General features: G+C 41.7%; 1 protein-coding gene across 2 annotated transcripts in view; it reads right to left on the reverse strand.

Annotated features, from left to right (window-relative positions):
- The window catches only part of OCA2 (OCA2 melanosomal transmembrane protein), a 470182-nt gene that overhangs the window by 314550 nt on the left and 133082 nt on the right, over positions 1 to 22550 (reverse strand). For both annotated transcript variants that reach the window (XM_088025221.1, XM_028087266.2), the window contains 3 exons: positions 9338 to 9485; positions 6968 to 7025; positions 3957 to 4065 (listed from right to left, as the gene is read on the reverse strand). In XM_088025221.1, coding sequence (XP_087881347.1) covers positions 3957 to 4065; positions 6968 to 7025; positions 9338 to 9485 — 315 coding nt within the window. The remainder of the gene's footprint in view (positions 1 to 3956; positions 4066 to 6967; positions 7026 to 9337; positions 9486 to 22550) is intronic.

Below are 22550 nucleotides of genomic sequence, written 5' to 3' on the forward strand. Positions count from 1 at the left end.
GTGGCTGGGTGATGGACATTGGGAGGGTATGTGCTATCGTGAGCACTGTGAATTGTGTAAGACTGATGAATCACAGACCTGTACCCCTGAAACAAATAGTACATTATATGTTAATAAAAATAAAATAATTTTAGGGGCGCCTGGGTGGCTCAGTTGGTTAAGCGTCTGCCTTCGGCTCAGGTCATGATCCCTGGGTCCTAGGATCGAGCCCCACATTGGGGTCACTGCTCAGCGTGGAGCCTGCTCCTCCCTCTCCCTCTGCCTGCTGCTCTCCTTGCTTGTGCTTGCTCTCTCTCTATCTCTCTCTGTGTCATAAATAAAAAATATTTTTTAAAAATTAATTAATTAATTTTAAAAAATAAAGTATCACTAAAGCCTAAAAAAAAAGAAAAAGAAAAAAATGACAAACCAACAGAGAACATAGCAAAATATGTTAAAAATTCAAAGTACAGCTGGTCAGTCACATATGTACAAGGAAGTACATTGCAGTATCATGGTAATGGCATAAAAATGGAAAACAATTTAATTTTTAATAGGAGTCTCACTGAATTGTACATGGTGTATCCATACAATAGAGTACGTGTAGTCATTAAAAGAGAATGAAGTAGGTCTCTACACTGATATGATCACATTTGTATGATACATAAATGGAAAAAAAGAGATGTAGTTCACTATAGACAATGTGACTATAGAAATTAGTGACATAGATACATAGGTGACTGATAAATAATCTAGATAAATAAATAATGTAATATTACAAAATAGGGAAGAATATGGACAAAACTGTGAACATTGTTTTTCTCTGAAAAGTAGAGAATATGATATTCACTTTGGAAGTCACATAGTATTCTAAGTAGAAACTTTTATCTTTTTGTTATTTTCTGCATTGTTTAAATTAAAAAACCTATCGATAATTTAAAAAGAAAGAATCAAGAAGTTTGTTCATGCATTCTAGAACCCTATATCTTGTATCTATTAATGTGTGGGGCATTTATACAAGGCACTGAGGAGAGAAAAGTTTAGCAGACAAGGACCACGCCCTTGAGTCTAGCTAGGGCAAGGGGATATTAGGGGACAGAGACACAAACAAATAATTAGAATAACATGTGAGTTCTCGATCTAAGGTGCTTGGAACTCCAGGGGAGGGTGTCTAACCATGCCAAATGTTGGCTCTACTTACAATCACCAAAAACTGGAACCAATCCAAATGTCCTTCAATGGGTGAATGGAAAAACAAAATGTATCCATACCACAGAAGTCTACTGAGCAACAAAACAAATGAACTATTGATACACACAGCAACTTGGATGAATCTGAAAGGTGTTATGCTGTGTGAGAAAAGTGAAAGGTTGCATGAAGTCTGATTACATGTGTTAGACATCGTCTAAAAGACAAAACTGTAGGGATAGAGAACAAATCAGGAGTTGCTGGGATTGAGGCAGGGGTAATTACAAAAGGATAACACAAGTTTTTTGGGGCAATGGAACTGTTCTATATTCCAATTGTAGTGGTGGTTACATAAATTTACATCTTTGTTAAAATTCATAAAATTTTGTACCAAAAGGAAAACTCAGTTTTTCTCTATCATAACTTAAAAAAATAAAATAAAGAAAAAGAGGATGAGAGTTAATGCTGTGTTTAGGTTATGATGTTTAAATGAAGGAATGTGTTATATGATGCTATGTTTTGTTACATGGTATGATCTGATGTTATATGACGCCACATTGTAATTATGTGATGTCACATTGTACACAGTGTTATATGACACCAGTTTATCATCTGATATTATGCTGTTTTATATAATGTCACGTGTTTCATGATGTACATTGTGCGATGTGACATCACCTCATGTTATATGACATCATATTGTATTATGCTCAATTTACACAGCACATCACATTCAAAACAGCAATTCACCAAAAATAAATGGTCAGATCTACTGACTGAAGCCCTGGGCAGATCTTGTATCAGTTTTGTTCCTGTTCCCATCAGCAGGTAGAATATCTGAGTTACGTATTCCAGGATCCCCAGATAAAATCATTTCTTCACAAACCCTAACTGAAAACATAAAATTAAAAGCAATAAAGAAGTTCCTTGATCACAGATGCAACAACCGTACAAAAAGAGAGGTAACATCTTAATAAAAAGTGTCAACTTCTCAGGCTAAAATAACATGTTTTGCAGTAATCAAGATTTTTTAAAGTCCATATAGTTAAAGATATGACTAAATTTTTAAAGTATTGTTATTTATAGAGTGATCACTTGCCAAATGCTAAAAATATCGCATGCAAACTTCCATATATTTTTTAGTCTTTAAAATGCATGCTATGTTCATTTATAGTGTGATCCCAAATAAAATTAGAAACAAAATATCCCATAAATACCCAAAAGAATTATCTAATGGAACCCTCCTGCCCACAAAACACCAGTTTTATTGTATTTGCTTAATTACCTGTGGTGACCACCTCTTAAAGCTTTATAATGCTAAAATTACATTATGTCTGCAGTGTAATTCAAAATAATTACATTGCAACAATAATTTCTAGATGTAATACACCAAATAAAATTAAAATTCATGACATTTTTACCAGTCTAGCTTTGGCATTCTTTATTACATCAGGATTCTATATGGATTGGCTCTCAGTTGTGGATAAAGAACACTTGTCAGCTTAGAACCCAGCCCAGGCTGCCTGGAAAATTAGATTGAGATTATTTAAGGAAATAAATTCTGAGAGGTTCTGAACACATGATATAAAGCTGGACACCCAGTCAAAAGCATGTACATCACGTACTATGTGTAAAGACTCTAGCAATGTGTCTTTCTACATATGACAGAAAAGGGAAATTAATCTACAATAAAGATTTCTGATGGTAGCCTAGATCCAAAGGAGCAATGCCATGGTGTGAATAACTGAAACTTGCTCACATTATCCATCATTTTACAAAGAGGCTTTGCTTTCTATAGAAATTATATTCTTCAAATGTTGCAGTAAATCAAATTTTTATAAAAAGAAATTTAATATATCTTAATAGAGCTTCCTTTTGAAGGAAAACCATAAAGCTTTGGTTATAAAAAAATATTCCTTGAAAGGACTTCAAATTTATCTTTCTCATAAATCTATACATTCATGTGAGGTGCATTTTGGAAGTCGTTTGGGTTTTGTTTTGTTTTAAGTAATAACACCAATAGAGATAATTGCTAAATCAGTAAGAAAAACCTAAGGAATGTGGAAAATACTGAGGAAGAGTGGAAGGATGTCGGGGTTAACAAGATATGTGGTGAGCCCAATCTGCAAGACAGCATGTCTCCGGGGGGGACAGGCCCTGCAACCTTGACACAGGACTTGAGAAAGTGGAAAGTGAGAGCCATAGCACCAGGAAAACAAGAGAAGAGAAACCTATGGGAGAGGGTGGGAGAAGGGGTTCTGCTCTGTGGGGAAAATGGATGCACCATAGGGGGCAGGGGAGTTTTGTAGACCTCTTGCACTCCCCTGGCCCTTTCAGTCCCTCATCTAATCCTCATGTCAAGTTGCACAAACTGCAAGACTATGACCTTGTTGATGGTACCTCCTGTCTCTTCTGGGGGTTCTTCTCAAGCAACAATTTACAGATCTGGTTATCAAGTATAAGAGAGATGATAATATTGACTCTACTTTATATTTCTTCTAATGTTAAACCCTGAAAGGGCTGAGGACCCATGCACTGAGACACTAGGGGCTGGAGATGCATCTCCTTCTTTCTCTCCCTCCCTCCCTCTCTTTTTCCCTCTCCCTCTCTCCCAGAAAACAAAAAGAGAGGTAGTGGATAAAGGTTTCCTTCTTTCCATCAAAGGCTGGCCACACTCCACATCAGCCCTCCTCACCAATGTCTAGGAACAAGTTTTGAAATCTTCCCTTGCAGACTGTGATAGCAATTGCAAAGCCTATCAACAAAAGGTAACAAAAAATTAGACTCACCAAGATCAAGATGAACACCAGGGACAAATGAATTGAGAAAGAACATGAAGATAACAAATCCCAACACCATCAGGCATTTGGTGAGCAGAATCTTGTCTGATATCCTGTGCTGTGAGAAAAGAAAACACAACTCATTTACTGGATAGTATCTTCTGCTTCCTGCAATATGTCCATCATCCTACATGACTTGAATCACTACAAATTCTCTTTAAGATGAAAAATATAACATCTTGAACTTGAAAGAAGATTATAAGGTAATGCATTATAAGGAAGACTGTACAGATTTGGGATTACAGCATTCAAAATCTTTATTAAAAATAAACACAATAAATTTAAAATATAGTACATGGGGTGCCTGGATGGTTCAGTCTGTTAAGGTCTACCTTCATCTCAGGGTCCTGGGATCGAGCCCCACGTTGGACCTGCTGCTCAGCGGGGAGTCTGCTTCTCCCTCTCCCTCTGCCCCTTCTCCCCAGTCATGCTCTCTCTCTCTCTCTTTCTCTCTCTCTCCAATAAGTGAATAAAATTTTTAAATATATATATATAGCACAATCCTTTTATAGAACACCTGACTAAATGGCTTCTTAATGTGATGAAGAAAGTGCTCCCAGTCCCACCACAAGCATTAGATGAGATGTTGGCAAAATCACTGGAGAAACAACATAACTTCCAGGGCCCTGGCCATGCATTTCCACAGGTGCTACATGCTTATACCCTTTCTTTTTTTTTTTTTTATGTTCAGTTAGCCACTGTGTAGTACATCATTAGTTTTTGATGTAATGTTCAATGATTCATTAGTTAGGTATAACACCCAGTGCTCATTATAACATGTGCCCTCCTTAATACCCATCACCCTGTTACCCCATCCCCACTCAGCCCCCTCCCCTCTGAAACCCTCAGTTCGTTTCCTGGGGTCCATAGTCTCTCATGGTTCATCTTCCTCTCTGATTTCTCCCCTTTCAGATCTCCCTCCATTCCCCTATCCTTTTAATTCAACTTTCCTCCTATTACACAAATCCCTGTTCATAGTGGCGCTGAGGTTAACATGTTCTTGCAATAACATGACTCCTGCTGAGGTTCTTACTATATCCTTTCATGTTCACAGGGACCCTGGAAGGTGCCTGACAGTGCCCTAATCACCAAGATGATGCCTGTGGGAGCCTGACAAGTTGTTCAGGGGTGAGGGGAGGTGCCAGAAGGCTCTATAGTACCTTCATTAACCTCAGAGGTGCAGACCTTCTTCCAGTGGGCCTGAGCCACAGAGCAAGATGGGCAAGGTTCCCAGAGGGTGCTATGCTCTGAGGGCCACGGCTGTGTGGAGCTGGGGAAGGGAGCGAAGTCCCAGAAAACCTGTGCAGATGGGCACTGACTTGTCTTGCCCCACCCAACCAGGCCCCTGTGTGAATCACGCTCCACCATGTGAACTGACAACTGTGTCATGTCCCACCAGCACATCTGTCTATCTGTCTATGTCTACGTCTATCTGGAATTAGATAAAGTATAGATATGGGTATAAATATGGATATATATAGAGAGACAGATTTTATGGGTATGTACATGGATAGAAAGAGAGACAGAGGTAGAGATAGGTATAGAGATAGAGAGATCTGCACATAGGTATAGATTTTCTTTCTGGATTTCTCTGATCATGCAGTTAGAGTTGTTGTCATAAATTCCTCCATGTTGCACTGGCTCTGGCTGCAGCCCCTGGCCCCCTGTTTACAGATCATGTGGGCCACCTCCTGAGCATCTGTCCTCCTTCCTCACCTACTGCCAAAGCTTGTGGCTGAGCTGGCCGCAAGCCAACTCATCTCCCCCTTCCACCTCCAAGGAAGGCCAGTTTTGCTCGATTAGTCTGTGATGGTGAATTAAGAGAAAAAGGGCATGGCACCCACCTGTTGTGAGGGGAGACACCACAAACCTTCTGTGCGGCCATGTTAATCACAGAAAGTAGGTATTACCATGGGCATTTCCAGAATTGAAAATGGAGGGAGCAGGCAGGTCAAAGAACATTCCCAGCATCACTTGGCTGGTACAAGTGGAGATGATGCAGAGTTTGTGCTTATCTGTTATTTTGGGTGTCTATTAAATTTTCTTATTTTAGGTATCTGGAGCTATCACAGTTGAGGACTCCTAGATTCAGTACAAGCTCCTTTGCTTGTCCCTTCCACCTCTCCTCAATCCTCATTCAGCCAGGTATACAGAGAGGTACACAGTCTCTTCCCCAACTCACAGCCAGCACTACATGGTCTAGCAAAGCAGTCAGGGTCTGCATAAACCTGGGGCCCAGAAAAGGGTCATAGCCACACCCCTCTTTCCCAACCCTAACCATCTCAATGGGACAGAGACTGGGAAGAGACCCAAAGAACACATTACTCACCAGGACCCCCATGTCTAAATTTCCTTTAGAAAGAGATAAAATGTTCTGATCGTAATAAGAAAGTGGGCACTCACCCTCTCCCTAGAAAAGAAACTACGGGGATTTGAAAGATCACAAAGATACAAACGTCTCCAAGCAGATCTGGAGAAGAGTTCTCTTGGCTAGGAGAGGGCACTATGTGTGCCCACCAGAAGTGAGAGCCATATGACAGAATGTACACACACACTACATCTCTGTCCCTAACACTTCTCCATCTCACACAGCGTGCCCCACCTGTCCCTACCTCCACCTCCTCATCCACACAATGGGAAACATGACACCTGCCTTTTAGGATCAAGAAGAGCTCCAAGAGCCAGAGGCACCCAGCCAACTTTCTCTGCAGCTACATTAACCATAGAAAGGGCCACCCTATCACAAAAGAAATATAAAAATTTTAACTTTTCAATTTCTGGACAAAATAATGATTTTGGAAAATGTCAGGAAAATTATTTTCCCCATTAACTCCCCATTAACTCCTAACTTATCTCTCTTGTGTACAGCTATAGGAATAAAAAGAGAAATCACTTTCAGTTTTATCTCTGTGTGAAGCAAGAGGTGAATCAGAAATTCCTGAGAGAAGAAACCACAATACCTTTTTTTGTAGTTCCTGGATATTGGTCTCCCAATTTTTATCTTCCTGTGAGATTTGTCTAAAGGAGAAAAAGACAGACTCATTATTTTCCTGGTGACATTGAGCAGTGAGATCAGCAAGGCAGCAGTCAGCTGCACATTCAGCATGGACCTCTGGCCTGGACACCACCCACTGATACCTAAGGTAGCCGCGAAACAGTGCACACCTGGTCATGGAAGGTGACCAGTGGAGCTGGGTTTATGGATTGGGAAAAATGCTCCATCTATATTTCCAAAGAAAAGTACATAGTGATAAGGAAACATCTGTGTCCTAAGATGGCTGACCGAACCAACAAGGGAGTCTCAGCCCCTGCCCCGGGGCTCTTTAGGGTTCTTCTCTCTGCTCTGCTTCCCGCGGGCCAAGAGTGCCCAGGATGCAGAAGTAGAACTGCATAAATTACCCCCTTTGTTTGCGCTCAGGGCTCAGACCTTTGGAGACCACTCTCCCCTGAGCCCACCGGCATTCCGCCAGCATTAAATAAACCTCTTATCCTCCAAGTTCTCGGGGTGCCACTGGGTTCTTCTGTCAGGTGGTCCAGGTTCCATAACAATAGGAAATAAATGGAATGTTAATTAGGTGTGTGCAAGCATGTATACGTGTGAGTGTGAGCATAGGGAACGTCAGAAGAACACTGACCAAAACTTGAACAAGGGGAATGACGGCATAAATTTGTTTACCTCTTTTCACTGTCTACTTTTCTATACTTTTTCCACAATGAGGTTATGTTATATTTACAACTAAACTAACTAATGGCTTGCTTTAGTGGTGACTTTTATCAATCAGAACAGTGGAGAATTTAGTTTTAATGAGCACTCGTGTCTTGTAAGTTATCAGAGGAGGCTGATCATGCAGCCAGAACATACCCTAAAGGAAATCACAGCAGACCTAGGCAAATCCTGAGGACAATTTTTTTAAAGGCTATGTAAAAACAAGACCTGCAGAGCCAGCACTTGCCTTAGACCACCCTCATTCTAATCTGCTCCTCAGTGACTGTGTGGCCTTGCAAAGCCACTGCCCTCTCCAGGCCTCAGTTTTGCTATCTGTGATCAACACAGGATGAGCCGACAGAAATTTGGTGAACTTCTGGGTCCATGTGGTTCTTCACATGTGTAACGCTGAGATACACTGAGTATATCTTTAACACCCCACAGTGTCAATGGATTAAATACATTTAGGGAAATTTACTCCTGCATCTTTAATTTACAAAGTTTCTCCTTTTAAGATGTATGCCTGTTGTCAAAGCTGGGACCCAGTCTGCAATTCTGGGCCCTCCTGGAGCTGCAGGACCTGTTTCCCCAGCACCACCTGGTGGAGATGGGTCCTGGGCTGGGATGGGGCTGAGACAGTGCTTCGCCCTGGGCTGCCTGTCTGGAGAGAGTGAGTCCCCACAGGCTCACCTGTGGCCTTCCCCCCCCGCCCCTCCCCCACTAATTGAACAGGCTGCAAGACAGCCACGCTGGATTACCCTCAAGGTTCGGTGCTGGTCTTCAGCCGGGGAACACAGGGCTGGTTTCAGCAAACTACAACATGCAAGATCATTTACACTACATTCACAAGGACTCACATTTCCCTTGTCTTGACAGATTTCTCATCTCCACCTAGTTCCCAGCTCATGGCAGTAATGCTTCAATGTCCCTAAGGGGTGGGCATGCTCCTGCTTTTCCCATCAGCACTCCCAAAGTGAAGACAGGTTAGAACTCAGCATCTCATCAGAGTTGGGAGGAAATACTCACCACTCCAGTTACCTTTTATATCTTAGCTTTGATTAGAAGCAAATGACAGGAAATGAATTGAGAAGGACTTAGGTATTTTTTGAGGTCCCTGGAAATCAACTACTGGGAGGGTATTTTGTTAGATTAATTTTTTATATTGTTTTTGATTCTTGCTATGCAACATGTTATGTGTGGAAGTGTGACAGGAAGTGGTTGAGTGTGGATTCAATCGCTGGTGTAATTCTTTCCTCGCTGTAGAATCCTGGACAAATTGGTCAAATTCTCTGAACCTGTTTTTTCTTCCTTAAACTGGGGCTAGTACCAGCACACATTCCAAAGATCCAAGTAGGGGTTAGATAAAATAATGTTCCACAAGAGACTTACTACACAGTGTATGGTACCCAAAACCTGCTCACTGGCATGAAGATAGAGTTACAATTTTAGAGTACCATGAAGTATTCTGAGGACCCATCATTTTAACTTACTTGAATGGTACACTCTATGACATTTGGACACCATGGGGGTGGTAGTAAATAGGTTGTTGATACAATCCAACCACTGAGCACAACTTATAAAGATGAAAACCAAGAGTTGCCTGAGCAGGGCCCTGGCTTGGTACCTGTGGAAGGTGTGCAGCCTTCGGGCCAGCAGATGCTCCAGTGCCCGCACCTTCCCCAGGAGCAGGCCCCGAACTGCTGTCTCCTCTCGGCTGGCCGGGCTGATGCGCTGTGCAGTCAGGTGCCAGACATGGATCTCATGCTTCAGTTCTGCAGGAAAGGAAAGCTGAGCCCTGAGTCTCCCACAACCTCAGACACCAGCAGGCATTCCACTCCCCTCACCACTTTCCAAGACCAGGAAACACATACATGGTAATGCACAGATAACCAAGGGCCAAATCAAAGCAGTGGCTTCTTGGCATCATGTCATCATGCCCACATTAAAAAATTACCATGGATGTGAAGTAATGTAATTTGGGTTAGGAATAAATTCTTGAATATACCTATCAGTGCTAGCCCCCAAGAAACTTTTCCCCTCCCAGGAAATTACTTCTTACAGCCATACGTTTGGGTCTCTTGGCAAAAATCCAGACATTGCCTAATCATTAAATAGACCTAGTAAACATTGGAAATACAAGTGTAGTTCTCAGCAGGAGGGCATCTGGTAAGAGGCAGAGGTAGGGAATGTCTCCCCCTGACAAGGCTTCCAAGCTGAGCTTGCGTCTATGAAAGAACGCAGGTGAGAAAGATGTAGACAACCTTATGAAATGCTCTAATTAATAGAATGAGGCAAATTTCACCCATCAGTGAATTCAGACATCTTCTGGTATAGAAGAATAGAGAGAAATGAATTGTCAATTCATTGGTTCCTTCAAAATCTTTCATGAAAATTTACATTTAACCTCTATTTTACAGATAAAGATACTACATAAATTTCTCAAAATATCCACCAAAAACATATAAGGAAGCATGTATTTTCATGAATCACCTCTTATGTGCAACGTACTATACCACATATCACAAGAATTCCAGATGAAATTAAAAGACAGAACCCTTTCAAGCAGGACTAAAGCACTTGACAACTAGCTCAGAGCAGAGGCAAGGCAGGGCGATTATCCAAATACTGTGAAGCAGCCTGTACTTGTGGGTTTGATGACTAGGAAAATATTATCTTTTAAGCTCCCTCGACTCAGTACACAAGTGTTGATCACCTACTAGGTGACAAACCTACTGCAAATGCTGAAAAAACAAGTATAAACTAGGCATAGACACAGACAGCAAATAAAGTGTGTCAAGACTCAGAAAAGAGAATTAGTTGAGGACAGGGGCACTAACACCATTTCAGTTAACACATGGTTTTCTCCAAAGGCTCAGCCTTACAAAGAGGAAAATCCTTTAGAACTAGGATGTGTAATATGCTTTCATTCAGTACATATTGATAGTTTGTAGCTTGCCAAAATAAAAAAAAATAAATACATAAATACTTGGGCATAATTCAAAAATCTCTTCAGAGAAACAAATTTATAATTTCTTTTCAGAGAGCCTCACGCCTCATTAAACAACCTATGAGGTTATGATAGCATTAAAAGGAGGAGCAAGAGGAGGAGAACACTGAATAAACCAGCTACCTGAAACACCAAGCACAAAAACGCCACAAAAGGATAGAAAAGGGGAGATGAGGCCATGCTGCCTTAGTGAAGGTCCACAGCGCCAGTGTTTCATCCAATGCTCTGAACCACATTACAGAGAAGACATCATTCAAAGCCCATCCACAAAGTACAGAGACTTTCCAGCTAGTCTTTTTTTTTTTATTTTTTTATTGTTATGTTAATCACCATATATTACATCATTAGTTTTTGGTGCAGTGTTCCATGATTCATTGTTTGTTCATAACACCCAGTGCTCCATGCAGAACGTGCCCTCCTCAATACCCATCACCAGGCTAACCCATCGCCCTACCCCCCTCCCCTCTAGAACCCTCAGTTTGTTTTTCAGAGTCCATCATCTCTCATGGTTCGTCTCCCCCTCTGACATACTCCCCTTTTCTTCTTCTCCTGTTATCTTCTTCTTTTTCTTTTTTCTTAAAATATGTTGCGTTATTTGTTTCAGAAGTACAGAACTGTGATTCAACAGTCTTGCACAATTCACAGCGCTCACCGTAGCACATAACCTCCCCAATGTCTATCACCCAGCCACCCCATCCCTCCCACCCCCAACCACTCCAGCAACACTCAGTTTCTTTCCTGAGATTAAGAATTCCTCATATCAGTGAGGTCATATGATACATGTCTTTCTCTGATTGACTTATTTCACTCAGCATAACACCCTCCAGTTCCATCCACGTCGTTGCAAATGGCAAGATCTCATTCCTTTTGATGGCTGCATAATATTCCATTGTGTATATATACCACCCCTTCTCTATCGATTCATCTGTCGATGGGCATCTTGGCTCTTTCCACAGTTTGGCTATGGTGGACATTGCTGCTATAAACATTGGGGTACACGTACCCCTTCGGGTCCCTACATTTGTGTCTTTCTGGTAAATACCCAGTAGTGCAATTGCTGGATCGAACGGTAGCTCTAATTTCAACTGTTTGAGGAACCTCCATACTGCTTTCCAGAGGGGTTGCACCACCTTGCATTCCCACCAACAGTGTAGGAGGGTTCCCCTTTCTCCACATCCCCGCCAACATCTGTCGTTCCCTGACTTGTTAATTTTAGCCATTCTGACGGGTGTGAGGTGGTATCTCATTGAGGTTTTGATTTGGATTTCCCTGATGCCGAGCAATGTTGAGCACTTTTTCCTGTGCCTGTTGGCCATTTGGATGTCTTCTTTGGAGAAATGTCTGTTCATGTCTTCTGCCCATTCCTTGATTGGATTATTTGTTCTTTGGGTGTTGAGTTTGATAAGTTCTTTATAGATTTTGGATACTAGCCCTTTATCTGATATGTCATTTGCAAATATTTTCTCCCATTCTGTCGGTTGTCTTTTGGTTTTGTGGACTGTTCCTTTTGCTGTGCAAAAGCTTTTTATCTTGATGAAATCCCAATAGTTCATTTTTGCCCTGGCTTCCCGTGCCTTTGGCGATGTTTCTAGGAAGAAGTTGCTGCGGCTAAGGTCGAAGAGGTTGCTACCTGTGTTCTCCTTTAGGATTTGGATGGACTCCTGTCTCACGTTTAAGTCTTTCAACCATTTGGAGTCTATTTTTGTGTGTGGTGTAAGGAAATGGTCCAGTTTCATTCTTCTGCATGTGGCTGTCCAATTTTCCCAACACCATTTGTTGAAGAGACTGTCTCTTTTCCATTGGACATTCTTTCCTGCTTTGTCAAAGATAAGTTGACCATAGAGTTGAGGGTCCATTTCTGGGCTCTCGATTCTGTTCCATTGATCTATGGGTCTGTTTTTGTGCCAGTACCATACTGTCTTGATGATGACAGCTTTGTAATAGAGCTGGAAGTCCGGAATTGATGCCGCCAGCTTTGCTTTTCTTTTTCAGTATTCCTCTGGCTATTCTGGGTCTCTTCTGGTTCCATACAAATTTTAGGATTATTTGTTCCATTTCTTTGAAAAAAGTGGATGGTATTTTGATGGGGATTGCATTGAATGTGTAGATTGCTCTAGGTAGCATTGACATCTTCACAATGTTGATTCTCCCAATCCATGAGCATGGAACGTTTTTCCATTTCTTTGTGTCTTCTTCAATTTCTTTCATGAGTATTTTATAGTTTTCTGAGTACAGATCCTTTGCCTCTTTGGTTAGATTTATTCCTAGGTATCTAATGGTTTTGGGTGCAATTGTAAATGGGATCGACTCCTTGATTTGTCTCTCTTCTGTCTTGTTGTTGGTGTATAGGAAGGCCACTGATTTCTGTGCATTGATTTTATATCCTGCTACTTTACTGAATTCCTGTATGAGTTCTAGCAGTTTTGGGGTGGAGTCTTTTGGGTTTTCCACATACAGTATCATATCATCTGCAAAGAGTGAGAGTTTGACTTCCTCTTTGCCGATTTGGATGCCTTTGATTTCTTTTTGTTGTCTAATTGCTGTGGCTAGGACTTCTAATACTATGTTGAATAGCAGTGGTGAGAGTGGACATCCCTGCCGCATTCCTGACCTTAGGGGAAAAGCTCTCAGCCTTTCCCCATTGAGAATGATATTCGCTGTAGGTTTTTCATAGATGGCTTTTATGATATTGAGGTATGTACCCTGTATCCCTATACTCTGAAGAGTTTTGGTCAAGAAAGGATGCTGTACTTTGTCCAATGCTTTTTCTGCATCCTTGGAGAGTATCATATGATTCCTGTTCTTTCTTTTGTTAATGTATTGTATCACGTTGATTAATTTGCGGATGTTGAACCAGCCTTGCAGCCCAGGGATAAATCCCACTTGGTCGTGGTGAATAATCCTTTTAATGTACTGTTGGATCCTATTGGCTAGTATTTTGGTGAGAATTTTTGCATCCATGTTCATCAAGGATATTGGTCTGTAATTCTCTTTTTTGATGGGGTCTTTGTCTGGTTTTGGGATCAAGGTAATGCTGGCCTCATAAAATGAGTTTGGAAGTTTCCCTTCCATTTCTATTTTTTGGAACAGTTTCAGGAGAATAGGTATTAATTCTTCTTGAAATGTCTGATAGAATTCCCCTGGGAAGCCATCTGGCCCTGGGCTTTTGTTTCTTGGGAGGTTTTTGATGACTGATTCAATTTCCTTAGTGGTTATAGGTCTGTTCAGGTTTTCTATTTCTTCCTGGTTCAATTTTGGTAGTTGATACATCTCTAGGAATGCACCCATTTCTTCCAGGTTATCTAATTTGCTGGCATAGAGTTGCTCATAATATGTTCTTATAATTGTTTGTATTTCCTTGGTGTTGGTTGTGATCTCTCCTCTTTCATTCATGATTTTGTTGATTTGGGTCATTTCTCTTTTCTTTTTGATCAGTCTGGCCAGGGGTTTATCAATCTTGTTAATTCTTTCAAAGAACCAGCTCCTAGTTTCCTTGATCTGTTCTACTGTTCTTTTGGTTTCTAGTTCATTGATTTCTGCTCTGATCTTTATTATTTCTCTTCTCCTGCTGGGTTTAGGCTTTATTTGCTGTTCTTTCTCCAGCTCCTTTAGGTGTAGGGTTAGGTTTTGTATTTGAGACCTTTCTTGTTTCTTGAGAAAGGCTTGTATTGCTATATACTTTCCTCTCAGGACTGCCTTTGCTGTATCCCAAAGATTTTGAACAGTTGTGTTTTCATTTTCATTGGTTTCCATGAATTTTTTTAATTCTTCTTTAATTTCTTGGTTGACCCATTCATTCTTTAGTAGGATGCTCTTTAGCCTCCATGTATTTGAGTTCTTTCCGACTTTCCTCTTGTGGTTCACTTCTAGTTTCAAAGCATTGTGGTCTGAAAATATGCAGGGAATGATCCCAATCTTTTGGTACCGATTGAGACCTGATTTGTGACCTAGGATGTGATCAATTCTGGAGAATGTTCCATGGGCACTAGAGAAGAATGTGGATTCCTTTGCTTTGGGATGGAATGTTCTGAATATGTCTGTGAAGTCCATTTGGTCCAGTGTGTCATTTAAAGTCTTTATTTCCTTGTTGATCTTTTGCTTAGATGATCTGTCCATTTCAGTCAGGGGGGTGTTAAAGTCCCCCACTATTATTGTATTGTTGTCAATGTGTTTCTTTGCTTTTGTTATTAATTGCCTTATATAATTGGCTGCTCCCATGTTCGGGGCATAGATATTTACAATTGTTAGATCTTCTTGTTGGATAGACCCTTTAAGTAGGATATAGCGTCCTTCTTCATCTCTTATTACAGACTTTGTTTTAAAATCTAGTTTGTCTGATATAAGGATTGCCACCCCAGCTTTCTTTTGGTGTCCATTAGCATGGTAAATGGTTTTCCACCCCCTCACTTTCAATCTGGGGGTGTCTTTGGGTCTAAAATGAGTCTCTTACAGACAGCATATGGATGGGTCTTGTTTTTTAATCCAATCTGATAGCCTGTGTCTTTTGATTGGGGCATTGAGCCCATTTACATTCAGGGTAACTATTGAAAGGTATGGATTTAGTGCCATTGTATTATCTGTAAGGTGACTGTTAACTGTCTGTTGTCTGTGTTCGTTTCTGCTCTTTGCTGCTTTTAGGTTCTCTCTTTGCTTAGAGGACCCCTCTCAATATTTCTTGGAGGGCTGGTTTCGTGTTTGCAAATTCCTTTAGTTTTTGTTTGTTCTGGAAGCTTTTTATCTCTCCTTCTATTTTCAATGTTAGCCTAGCTGGATATAGTATTCTTGGCTGCATATTTTTCTCGTTTAGTGCTCTGAAGATATCTTGCCAGTTCTTTCTGGCCTGCCAGGTCTCTGTGGATAGGTCTGTTGCCAATCTAATGTTTCTACCATTGTAGGTTACATATCTCTTCTCCCGAGCTGCTTTCAGGATTTTCTCTTTGTCTCTGAGACTCGTAAGTTTTACTATTAGATGTCGGGGTGTTGACCTATTTTTATTGATTTTGAGAGGGGTTCTCTGTGCCTCCTGGATTTTAATGCCTGTTTCCTTCCTCACATTAGGGAAGTTCTCTGCTATAATTTGCTCCAATATACCTTCTGCCCCTCTCTCTCTCTCTTCTTCTTCTGGGATCCCAATTATTCTAGTCTTGTTTCATCTTATCATATCACTTATCTCTCGAATTCTGCCCTCGTGATCCTGTAGTTGTTTCTCTCTCTTTTTCTCAGCCTCTTTATTTTCCATCATTTGGTCTTCTATATCGCTGATTCTCTCTTCTGCCTCATTTATCCTAGCATTTAGTGCCCCCATTTTTTATTGCACCTCCTCAATAGCCTTTTTGATTTCGATTTGGTTAGATTTTAGTTCTTTTATTTCTCCAGAAAGGGTTTCTCTAATAACTTCCACGCTTTTTTCAAGCCCAGCTAGTATCTTTAAAGTCATGATTCTGAACTGTAGGTCTGACATCGTACTAATGTCCGTATTGAGTAGGTCCCTGGCTGACGGTACTACCTCTTGTTCTTTTTGCTGAGGTGATTTCTTTCGTCCTGTCATTTTGTCCAGAGGAGAATAGATGAATGAGAGAACAAAATGCTAACAGGTTTACAACGTCCCCAGCAAATATACTGTATACAAATCAGAAAAGACCTGAAACCAGGGGAAAAGAAAGGGAAAGAAAGAAAAAAGAAAGAGAAAAAGAAAAAAAAAAGATAAAAACAAAAACAAAACAATACAAAAAAGGCAGAATATGATCAAATATGATCAGGCTAGTGCATAGATCAGTGCCACACACTAGATTTTGGGCGTATTTTGGTCTGTTAGAAAAAAGTGCCTCCTAAAATTTTAAAGGAATAAAGACATATATGTACAAAATAAGGGTTGATACAATGAAGGGATGGAAGATGACTGTAAAGATGAAAATTATAAAAGATTTTATAAAAGGACTTGGGAAGATAAGTTGTTTGAAAAAAGAAAGAAGATTTAAGAAAAAAAAAAAGGAAAAAGGGAGAGAATGTGATCAGGAAGGAGACTAGAACAAAGCCATACACTAGTGATTTAGGGTATATTTTGATCTGTTAGAAGAAACTGTACCTCAAAATTTTAAAGAGAGAACAACTTATATATATATGCCAAAAATAAGGGCAACTACTATGAAGGGATAAAATATGACTCTAAAAATGAAAAATAAAAAGTTTTTTTTTTTTTAAAAAACGGATTTATAAGATGTTGGTTGAAAAAGGGAAAAAGAAAAATAAAAAAAAACAGTCAACAAAAATTAACTTTGATGAAATAATGAATCATGGTAAAAAAAAAAAAAAAAAGCCATGAATCTATGTGCAGTATTCTCCTAGCACTGGAGTTCTCCTATTCTCCTTGATCGATCAACTTGGTCTTGGCTTGCTGGCTGTTTGTGCTGATCTTTGGGGGAGGGGCCTGTTGCTGTGGTTTCCAAATGTCTTTGCCGGAGGCGGAATTGCCCCGCCCTTGTCGGTCCGGGCTAAGGAAGCTGCTCCGGTTTGCTCTCAGGAGCTTTTGTTCCCTGCAAGCTCTCGGTACAGCTTTGGAGGACCAGGGCAGAAATGGTGGCCTCCCAATCTCCACTCGGAGGAGCTGAGAACTCGGGGCCCCGCTCCTCAGTGTGCCCCCAGGGAAAAGCAGTCACTTCCGTGTCCCCGGTCTCCGGCCGCACTCCGTGCTCACCCGGCCTGTGACCGAGTGTTGCTATCTCTGGCACCCGAGCCCGCGCGGAGTCTCCAAACCCAGCAGATCCCTGCAGTGCGTTCCCGCACCAATCCTCCCCGGGGGAGGAAGGGGAGTCTCCCCGGATCTGCTGCTTGTTGGGTCCCTGCTGGGGGAGCCGTGCCCCGACTGGGCCGCAGATCACAGTTTATGGCAACCCCGAGCTGAGAGCCCGCGACTCTGCTCCGTATCTGCAGCCGGCTTCCCTGCTCTGATACCTGGGAGCTCTGGCGCACTCAGGCACCCCCGGTCTCTCTGTGACCCCAAGGGTCCTGAGACCACACTGTCCCGGGAGGATTCCATCCCCCGCTTAGCCACTGCAGCGACGTCCCTCCACCGAGCCAACTTCTAAAAGGTCCGATTTTGTGCTCCGCGGCTCTAGCACTTGCCAGAAGCGGCCGGCGGAGGCCCCTCCCCCGCCATCTATCCTCCCGAATATCGCCTCGGATTCACTTCTCCGCACGCCCTACCTTCCAGTAAGTGGTCGCTTCTCTGTTCAGAGAGTTGTTGCTACTCTCCTGTTCGATCTCCTGTTGAGTTCGTAGGTGTTCAGAATGGTTTGATCCCTATTCAGCTGAATTCCTGAGACCAGACGAAATCTAGGTCTCCTACTCCTCCGCCCTCTTGCTCCGCCTTTCCAGCTAGTCTTTCAAGGCATGCTGGTGATGGTCACGTTTTTAAGTGGTTGATCAACTTTAAAGAGCTAAACAAGAACATGGTTAGTCTCTGGGGCTAGCCCATTGGGTGCAGGCTGGGAGTCCTCTCTCCATCTGTGTGTGGAGAAGCAGAGCCTGGGAGTCACTGTTGCATCTATAAAACTGCCTTTTCATGTATCCCTGGCTCCTTTCTACAGGTGTCCTCTCCAGAGACAGCTTCAGCCCCCTTGTACATACCCAGAGCCTAGCTGCCTTCTAACCCATCAAATCAAACAGGTGGAGCTATTCTCCCCAGCTAAACCTGGGCATTAATGCTCAGGTTGTACACTCCTGTTCTCCTAATTTTGTAATGAAATATATCATCAATTAGCAGGGAATTTAGTTGAGAGAGAGATTTTGCCCAGGGAAAGGAAGTTCACTGCCTGCACCCAGAACTCAGTTTACCCAATTGAATGTGCTCCTCAGTTTGTTCCCAGACCTCCTCCACACCTCTGCCATTTCCCCACCCTGAATCCTCTGCTAAGCTCTAAGACCATGGCTTCAATGGGTTACTTGATATTGCCCTCTGCATCTTGTGCTGCCAGATTCAAAGATAAACACTCCATCTTCCCCCAACAAAACTCTCTCCCCTCACTTTCTTCTTCTTTATATGCCATCATTAATCTTCCAGGTTCATGAGCCTGAAAGGTCATTTTAGTCTTCTCGGTGCCACTCTCCACTACTTCTGTGTTAACATTACTAGGCATGTAATAGGTGTCAGATACCATGCTAGATGTTAAAGGAGAAAAATTAGTAAGTTACAGGATGGGCCTCTAACAAGCTAGAAAGAGATATAAGCTATATCATAAGTAAACATGAGCCAGGACAGTACTGTGTCACAAAAAGAGTTCAGGATATAGTGGTATGGTTCTTACAGGGTCTACTTTTTCCTACCCCAGGTCACCAGCTTCTCCAGGCTTCATCTCCTCATACTTGCTGATTCTGATTGCTCCTCAGTAACCTCTAACTGGAGTCATTCCCTACCAACCCACCCATGGTTAGTCATAGATAGATACAATTATATAGGTAGATATACAGAGAAGAAACCTATCTATGTTCCTACTTACCTATCTTCTAGAATGGGATAAATCTATCTAGGCTGATCTATCTAGAAAGATAGATAAGTGTAGGTAGACAGACAGACAGACAGACAGATAGGTTCCTTCTTTCAAATAACCATTGGTTCCCCATGTCTTGCAGAATAAAGCCTAAGATCCTCAGGGAAGACAATATCCTCAAATGGCAAGCAGCACTGTGAGCACTGATCCTACTGTATCAGCTCTTACCTTTGCCACACTGGCCTCTGACCAGGAGATGTCATCAGATGTCTCATCTCCACTTCTCCGATTACCTACAGCCCCTATCTCCCTGAGTTTCTCAACCAACCTCCTATAGCATTAGTTAGGGTTACTGTATACATGGTACAAACAGGGAAAGACATTACCATGTGGGATATGCTCTCTCACAGGAGTTCGTGGATGCCAGAAAGCCTAGAGGAGGGTCATCCAGCTCCAAGTGATGAATCTCAGGGGAAGATTCCCAGGCCAGGAATTGAAAAATGGAATTCTACTATTATAAGATGCTTACAATTTGTGTTACAGTACAATATCACTTGAAGTTAGTGGTAAAACTATCACTAAACTCACAAGACACAACCATAGCCAAAAATGTAACAGCAAAAAAAAAAAGAGGTAAAATGGAATATTTTTTAAATACTCAATACATTCAAAAGAAGGCATAAAATGAGGGCAAAGGGAATAAAGAAGAGAAAGCACAAATAAAAAACAACATGATGACCACTTAAATTTAAAAATATCATTAATCATGTTAAATATAAATAATCTAAACATACCAGTTAAAGGATAGAGATTACCAGAATGGATAAAAAAGCAAGACCCAAATGTTAGCTCTTTGCAAGAAATGCACTTTCAATATAAAGACACAGTGATATCCAAAATCTATAAAGAACTTATCAAACTCAACACCCAAAGAACAAATAATCCAATCAAGAAATAGGCAGAGGGGGGCAGAGCAAGATGGCGGAGGAGTAGGAGACCTGGATTTCGTCTGGTCTCAGGAATTCAGCTGGATAAGGATCAAACCATTCTGAACACATACGAAACCAACAGGAGATCGAAGAAAAGAATAGCAACAACTCTCTGAACAGAAAAGCGACCACTTTCTGGAAGGTAGGACATGCGGAGAAGTGAATCCAAGGCAATATTTGGGAGGTTACACAGCGGGGGAGGGGGCCTCCGTCGGCCGCTTCTGGCAAGTGATAGAGCCGCGGAGCACAAAATCGGAACTTTGAGAAGTTGGCTCCAGAGAAGGACATCGCTTCAGTGGCTAAGTGGGGGGTGGAACCCCCGTGGGAGAGTGTGGTCTCAGAACCCTCGGGGTCACAGAAAGACTGGGGGTGCCTGAGTGCAGCAGAGCTCCCAGGTGTCAGAGCGGGGAAGCCGGCTGCAGAGACAGAGCTGAGGAGCAAGCTCTCAGCTCGAGGTTGCCATAAACTGTGATCGGCGACAAGGTCAGGCCACGGCTCCTCCAGCAGGGACCCAACAAGCGGCAGATCAGGGGAGACTCCCCTCCTACCCTGGGAATAGTGGCGCGGGAGTGCACTGCAGGGATCTTCTGAGTTTGGAGACTCCACACGGGGTCGGATGCCAGAGATAGAAATGCTCAGTCACAGGCTGGATGAGCACGGAGTGCGGCCAGAGACCAGGGAGACGGGCGTGACTGCCTGCCTTTCTCTGGGGGCGCACTGAGGAGCGGGGCCCCGAGTTCTCGGCTCCTCCCGGGTGGAGATTGGGAGGCCGCCATTTTCAATCTCATCCTCCAATTCTGTATGGAAAGCTTGCAGGGAACAAAAGCTCCCGAGAGCAAACCCAAGGAGATTACTTAGCCCGGACTGGCAAGGGGGGGGGGGGCCAATTCCGCCTCTGGCAAAGACATTTGGGAACCATGGCAGCAGGCCCCTCCCCCAGAAGATCAGCACGAACAGCCAGCCAAGACCAAGTTTACCGAGCAATGAGAATGGGAGAACTCCAGCGCTAGGGGAATACTGCACACAAAATTCATGGATTTTTTGCCATGATTCATTAGACTCTCAAAGTTAATTTTTTTAACTATTTTTCTTATGAATTTTCTTTTTCCCTTTTCCAACCAACATCTTATCAATCACTTTTTTTAAAAAAAATTTATTTTCCATTTTTAGACTCATATTCTATCCCTTCATAGTAGTTACCTTTATTTTTGGCATATATATATAAGTTGTTTTCTCTTTAAAATTTTGAGATACAGTTTCTTCTAACAGATCAAAATATACCCTAAATCTCCAGTGTATGGCTTTTTTCCAGTCTCCTGCCTGATCACATTCTCTCCCCTTTTTTTCTTTCTTTCCTTCCATTTTTTTTAATCGTCTTCTTTATTTTTCAAACACCTTCTGATCAATTCTTTTTAAAAATTTTTATAATTTTCATTTTTACAGTCATATTCCATCCCTTCAACGTATGAATCCTTATTTTGTACATATATAAGTCTTTCTTTCTTTAAAATTTTAGGAGGCACTCTCTTCTAACAGACCAAAATGTACCCAAAATCTAGTGTGTGGCACAGATCTATGCACCAGCCTGATCATATTTGATCATATTCTGGTTTGTTTTGTTTTCTTTTGTTCTGTTTTTGTTTGTTTTTATCTTTTTCTTTTTTTTTCTTTCTCTTTCTTTTTTCTTTCTTTCCCTTTCCTTTCCCCTGGTTTCAGGTCTTTTCTGATTTATTTAGAGTATATTTTCTGGGGATGTTGTTAACCTGTTAGCATTTTGTTCTCTCGTTCATCTATTCTCCTCTGGACAAAATGACAAGACGAAAAAAATCACCTCAACAAAAAGAACAAGAGGTAGTACCCTTGGCCAGAGACCTACTCAATACGGACATTAGTACGATGTCAGACCTAGAGTTCAGAATCATGACTTTAAACATACTAGCTGGGCTTGAAAAAAGAATGGAAGTTATTAGAGAAACCCTTTCTGCAGATATAAAAGAACTAAAATCTAACCAAGTCGAAATCAAAGAGGCTATTAATGAGGCGCAATCAAAAATGGGGGCACTAAATGCTAGGATAAATGAGGCAGAAGAGAGAATCAGCGATATAGAAGACCAAATAATGGAAAAGAAAGAAGCTGAGAAAAGGAGAGATAAACAACTACTGGATCACGAGGGCAGAATTCAAGAAATAAGCGATACGATAAGATGAAACAACATTAGAATAATTGGGATCCCAGAGGAAGAAGAAAGAGAGAGAGGGGCAGAAGGTATATTGGAGCAAATTATAGCAGAGAACTTCCCTAATGTGAGGAAGGAAACAGGCATGAAAATCCAGGAGGCACAGAGAACCCCTCTC

Source organism: Eumetopias jubatus, unplaced genomic scaffold (assembly GCF_037043125.1).
Source record: "Eumetopias jubatus isolate StellerSeaLion01/CBP00866 unplaced genomic scaffold, mEumJub1_p1.0 scaffold_7, whole genome shotgun sequence".
Classification (NCBI taxonomy): domain Eukaryota; kingdom Metazoa; phylum Chordata; class Mammalia; order Carnivora; family Otariidae; genus Eumetopias; species Eumetopias jubatus.